This window comes from Agelaius tricolor, unplaced genomic scaffold (assembly GCF_023055355.1).
Source record: "Agelaius tricolor isolate 1412-34295 unplaced genomic scaffold, bAgeTri1.0.p SCAF_21, whole genome shotgun sequence".
NCBI lineage: Eukaryota > Metazoa > Chordata > Aves > Passeriformes > Icteridae > Agelaius > Agelaius tricolor.
In genome coordinates, this window is record NW_027269281.1 from 2261921 (window position 1) to 2268035 (window position 6115).

General features: G+C 39.4%; 1 protein-coding gene across 1 annotated transcript; it reads right to left on the reverse strand.

The window, feature by feature from the left end:
* Positions 1-1376: 1376 nt before the first annotated feature.
* Positions 1377-5452, reverse strand: LOC139598983 (zinc finger SWIM domain-containing protein 6-like). Its single transcript, XM_071445919.1, has 2 exons — positions 5215-5452; positions 1377-3946 (listed from the first exon to the last, which is right to left on the reverse strand). The coding sequence occupies exons 1-2, from the start codon at positions 5324-5326 to the stop codon at positions 3084-3086; spliced, it is 975 nt and encodes a 324-aa protein (XP_071302020.1). The 5' UTR covers positions 5327-5452; the 3' UTR covers positions 1377-3083.
* Between the last annotated feature and the right edge of the window lie 663 nt (positions 5453-6115).

A 6115-nucleotide genomic window follows, 5' to 3' on the forward strand; every position in this document is an offset into this window, starting at 1 on the left:
ACTGGAGTTATTTCTGGATAAGAAAATAAACCTAGGGACCATAGGGGTATTAAGATCTCAAAAAAACCTAGGGACCAGAAACTCATGTAGGGCAAACACATGGTGTGAACTGAACTGTGCAACACCACTGCGGATATAAAGAGATTTCAATCAGTCCTGAAAACTAGTCAAACTTTGATCAGTTCTGAAAGAAGAATAAGCCATTGTGCTTGTCAAAAGCAGGTGGCAACCATAAAGATCACATTTCATTATAAAGCCTTTGTCTTCAAATAAGCTTCAGTTTTGCAATCTATATAATCCACAATATCCATAACACTGAATTATTTGTAAGAGGCAAAAAAAGCCCCAACACCCACACAAATCCTTTTACAGAATGGAGCATCTTTCTCATTGCTTATTGTCTATAGCAGAAAATTATTCTGAGACAAAATAATGAAGCAAACATGTCATGTGAATTCAATACTTGGAAGGCATAGAAGTTACAGAAGCTACAGAATGTTAGTACTACCAGGTCAGGACAACTCAGTTGTTAGCAAGGCTTGATATAGACTCATATATTTACATGACAAGTTGTACAAAGATTCAGGTCTTTTCCTCATTAATCTTCCAGTGACACAAGTCTCACTGTCAGAATTCATGAGTACATTGGCATCTCTGATAGTTGCTTGCTGCATGCTAATTCTGTTTTCAGATGAAGATACTAAAAAAAGAAAGTGAAGGTGTTCAGATCATGTAGTCAAATATGACATCATATAACATACCTGAGATGATAAAGATCTTGGTAAAGCAGAACACTCCTCTTCAATTTTCAACCATTCTGTATGGCATGCTTCACTAAGGGCTGGAAAACTTACACACATCTTACTGAGCAAAGACTCCAAAAATGCAGGAATGATGTCTGTTAGTTGGTGAGCAAGAACTCCATGCTGGGTGGAGTGAGTTGCACAGTTCAGAATACACAAAATGCTTTAGAAAATCCAAAGAACAGCAAGAACTGTCCTTGTATATATCTGCAGCACATCTTAACTTTCATGGTCACCCAAATAATCCACTGAGTGGAAACGTGCTCCCAAACACTCTTCCATCCCACCAGGGCAATATGTCAAGGCTTATGGTTTGTTGTATGGACCACACATCTTCAATTGCAGGCACCATTTGGTCCTTCTGACACACCAAGTCTTCCTGCATGAGCAAAGGCGCTGTTGTAATTGTGAACACTACTTTTCCTCAGCAGATTTTTGAGGAACAAAACATTTCTTTCTTGGTCATATTGCTTATCACCATAATGCACCAAAGTTGCAAGCTGGGCTTTTAAGATCTATGAACTATTCATAGATAATTTAACTCCAGCAACAGACACCATAAAGGAGACAGAATCAACTTTCAAAAAACTAATTTTAATCAAAACAAAAAAATTGTTATCAGTAACAAGTTTATAAAACAGTGATTTAGTTACATAAATAAATTGATATAATTGTATCAAATCTTAATTTCAACTTCATGAGCTTGTTTACATGGGTAATGAAGTACAACCTTTTTACCTATTATAATAAATAAAATGGAGAGCATGAAATAGTTTTTCTAAACAAAAATACCTACAAACATACCTCTAGCATGTTCTCTAATGAAGGGAACAAGAGACGTTGGACAACTTTTGCACCAAAACAAAAACTGTTTTAAAAAGCACAAGGATGCAGAACCATCAGCTAAAGCAAAGTCACGATACTGTAATCAAAGTTGGTATTTAATAATATAATGAACGGTTTGGTAGCTAGATCTCCAGTTTGGTTAATTTAAAGCATTAAGACAAGGCAAGATAGAAGGTTGCTTTTGTTTGAATGATTCTAGAGAAAATAAAATATATTACAAAAATGAACGGAAAAGTAGAACAGTCATACCTACACAACTTTCTGTCCTGCACAGTCAAAATACCTATGCAGAATATATATAATATATATATATATATATTTGTGCACAAAGGTTAGCTTATTATTAGCTCACTGCAAAGGCGTAATGTATCATGTCAATCATTTTGCATTTTGTGTCCAAAATGATATTTCTTTAAGTTTCCTAGGCTAGGAGGCACAAACCCCAATTCTGGCATACTGTATTCTTAATGCTAAGGCTTGCTGCTCTGGCTGTGTATTTTTTGTTGTCCCTCTTTACTATAGTGCCTGTTACAAGCATGTGTTTATGTGTGTATACATATACACACACACACACACACACACACACACACACACACGTATACATATATAAAACTTCTCCAGTAGGTATCATTCCAACCATGTAATCCAAAAGATGGCTCTCAATAGATGCCCAGCATATAGTTCACCACCTGAGCCAACCCTGAAGCAAGGCGCACTTTAGTCCTTCAGATATTTTTTCTTTAAAACCAAGCTACTGCAGCTTCAAGTACTTTGCATTACATATATTTGAATTTTTTTAATAAATTAATGTTAGATTTTTTTCAATATTCAGACATCTACTATAATATATATACAGTACAATAAATGCTCTCATACTTTAAAAAATTTATTTTGACAAATCCCTGAGAATGTATGTTGACAGTCGCTAAGTTTCCACATGCATAAGCATTGTGTGCCATGCTTCTGGATGAAGAGCACTGCAAAGCCACATGGTCAGCCTTTTAACTACTAGTATTTCATTTGTTGGTTTGTTTAAATATGTTGAAATATAATAATGAGTTACAAAGGAGCAAAGCTGAATGCATTTGAGGTACTTATCACAGGATGGAGGTGCTTTGTTTGCTTTTTTAAAACCATTGAAATATGTTTTGTTTTTGAGGCTGTGAACATATACAGAAAGAACAGGAGAGTGATGTGGGCTTTTGCCACTTGACAACATATACTCAGTGTAAACCAAACCTTTTTTTAATCACACAAAACAGAAGAAAGGAAAAAATTTAAACACACAAACTTTCACAACATGACAGTTTAGTTTTCAAACTCAGTATAACTATACACATATAATACCAGTGTGGCTTTGTTTCTTTAAGTTCAAAAAGATACAAAGGCAAGCTCAAGTAATACCAAACCACCTCCTCCCTTCACTCATTTTCATCAACCAAACCGCTCGCGAACCAACATCATCAGTTTCTTTTTGCCTTTATAGATTTGTTTTAGGTTATCAATAAACTGTGTAAACTGTATGTGTCCATCATGAGCCATTAAGAAGGTCTCTCGGGCCTTGCTGAGGAACTCTATAAACTCACTATAGTGTCGTGGGCTGATGTGAGTGAGACGTGAATGAGTTGTATTAATGTAAGCTCCAATCGTGGCATCCAAGAGTTGTCTTAAAGGGGCTTTGTCCAGTGACATGAGCTTACCAGAATTCCTCCTTCCATGGAGTCCCACCATGCCAGGAGTGGTTAAAGTACACCTGCGCAAAATATCTGACAGTACTGTTGCACACTTGACACTTTTGACCACCAGAGGTATTACAGCTGCTAGCTCATTTTTCCCAAGAGAATGGCTGAGTGCACATGCCCAGAGAACATCGTTAATGGCAGGGTGTGTGTCCTGATTGTAACTCAAGTTGAGATGCGTTATGGCCAAAGTGGCCAGCTTATAGGCCCGCATAGGGTAACCACGGTGCTCCATGTATCGTGCTATAGTAAAAAGCTGTGAGTAGCTCATGCTGGTTGTAGCAGCATCTAGAACGATTTGGTAAGCAGTCTCAAAAGCTATGTGATCCTTTTCACAGAGAGTCAGTGCAGAGAGGGCACAGTTTTGAGGATCCTTCATGGCACACTGTAGAGCAAGTGTTCTAGCACTGCTGGCCAGCTTCTCCTGCTGATGACAGTCCAGATGCAGACGGACAATGGTGCTGTTGGACATCACTGTTGTAGCAACAATACTAGTGGCTTCTGTTGGAGTGAAAAGTGTAAACCAGTTTTGCATTATACTGTCCAGTGCATAAACACCTGGGGAGAGAAAGAAAGGATTAGGCACAACTGACAAAACCTAGAAGATATAGATGTTCAGCAAAAGATTATAGTCAAAGTTCTAAGAGGTTGCCAGAACACTGAAGGAGACCAGCTTCAGCAAGAAAAGCTAAACCTGATAACGTCTGCAGAAGGACATTAAAACAAAGGCTAACTGTGTACACTCCGTAGCAATCACTGAAATGCAGATAACAAAAAAGCCTGCAAGATAAGCTTTTATATCCCAGTGAGAAAATTGAACTGTTTTACTTGTTATCTAAGACAAATTGTATAACAAGTTCTGGCTCATTTGGTCTTATCATATCATTCAAAAGCAGCCCTCACACCAAACACTTAAAAGGCAATTTTAACCTCTTTTCTTAATGTGCATCTCACGGTACAGCGCATGCACAAAAGAATATGAAAGCATGCCAAATGTCTCATTTAATAGAACACCGTGGCATTTAATACTAAGCACAACTTTAAAAGATATAAAATTAAAAATCCTAACCTCTACCCTCTCCCAACAAGCTTTTCAGATACATCTTGTATTGAATTGATATGCACTTGAACATAAAGGTTTTTATTAGGGAAATACTCTGAGCAATATTGTAGAAAGGCTTGGATTGTGTTAGTGTTTGCTTTGCTTTCCAGTGCAGGTGAGAGGCCTGCACAGTGTCATAGCCACGTGACAAAGAAGCATTACACTCTAATCTTGGATTTACAAAGGGGCTTAAAAAATGAAACCAAGAAAACAAACGTTGAGAACCCCTTCATGAGATCTTGTATGCCACACAGTGGGACGCAACCTCCACATTTCATTCACCTGTTTTTTGGTTCATCTTCCCCACCACTGATAAGACAGTGCTCTCATCAGTCTTTTGGAGCCTTACCCTTCAGAGCAAGCAAAGTTGTAGCATAGTGTAACATCCCATAACCACTACCCCTTTCTCTGCTGCAGCCTCAAACCCAAACCCAACATGGAGGGAAGAAAGGGAAATCTGGGTTATGAATGTCCCTACCTTGAAGGGGAAAGAAGTTACACTGCATTAATCAAGTATTGTCTCACTTGGCCTGTGCCTAGTCTATTACATGCTCAAAAAACCCACTCAGCACTGACATAATTATCGTCTTCTAAAAAAGGGATTTTAAAGAGGAACAGAAGGTGTGAGATATTTGCAGAGCCTGAGTGTTGACAAACAAGATCAAGCCATCTAAGATTAGCTGACAAAAAGGCAGGAGCCCTTGAGAAGCACCTCAGAACATACCTATTTCTGTTGCACATGTTACTAACCACCTCACCATTTCCCGTCGTCGCCAATTCAATGTTGACAGTGTCATCCGCATCACCTGTTGAAACAATACAAAGTACAAATTCATCCTATTGTAAAACCAAGACAATATACCAACAATCAGGGATTTAAGTTACTCAAATACACTGAGGTTCAAAATGGCAGCCTCTTGCCTTCTCTGCTCTGTTACCTCTTTTTAGCTGCTTTCTTATGCTTCTGCTCTCTTACCCTTTTACTCTGTTGCCCTTTTACTCTCTTACCCTCTCAACCTCTCTACCCCTCTCTTCCCTCGGGCCTGCTCCGAGCTGCGGCTGGCAGCTCCCAGCAGGGCCCTGCACCTTTGCAATAAAACACAAGTTCCACAACCTGGCTTCAGAGATCTCTCGTCTCTGTCCGTCCGGACCGTCCTATTCCCCGACGCTCCTACAAGCAGGGGTTAAAGGAGAGTGACCCATAGGATTACGGAGAGATAAGCAGGGGTCCGAAGGTGGAAGAGAGGGACTTCTAGCTTATTCACCATGACTTGGCATTTCCTATCTTTCTGCTCTCCACGGGGCCCTTGCAGGCCCTGTGCCTGCTACACTGCCCCAAGGGAAGGGAGCAGGACTGCTGCTGCAGCCAACAGCATTTCTTGGCAGCACAAATCTTGTCCAGACTAAATAGCTTCCTAGGTATCGCATGGCCCAGTACAGGGGGACATCATTTTTTCATCTTTATCTGGGGCCGCCTGGGGCCTCGGTCAGTGAACACCCTTTTGTATGTAAATCACACTCTTTTTGTGTACTTTGATAAAGTTACTGTTACTGGTCACTTTTCTTATTTCGTTGCTGTTTCTTTTTCAAGTAGATGGTTCTTAACTCAAAATCTCTACTTTTAG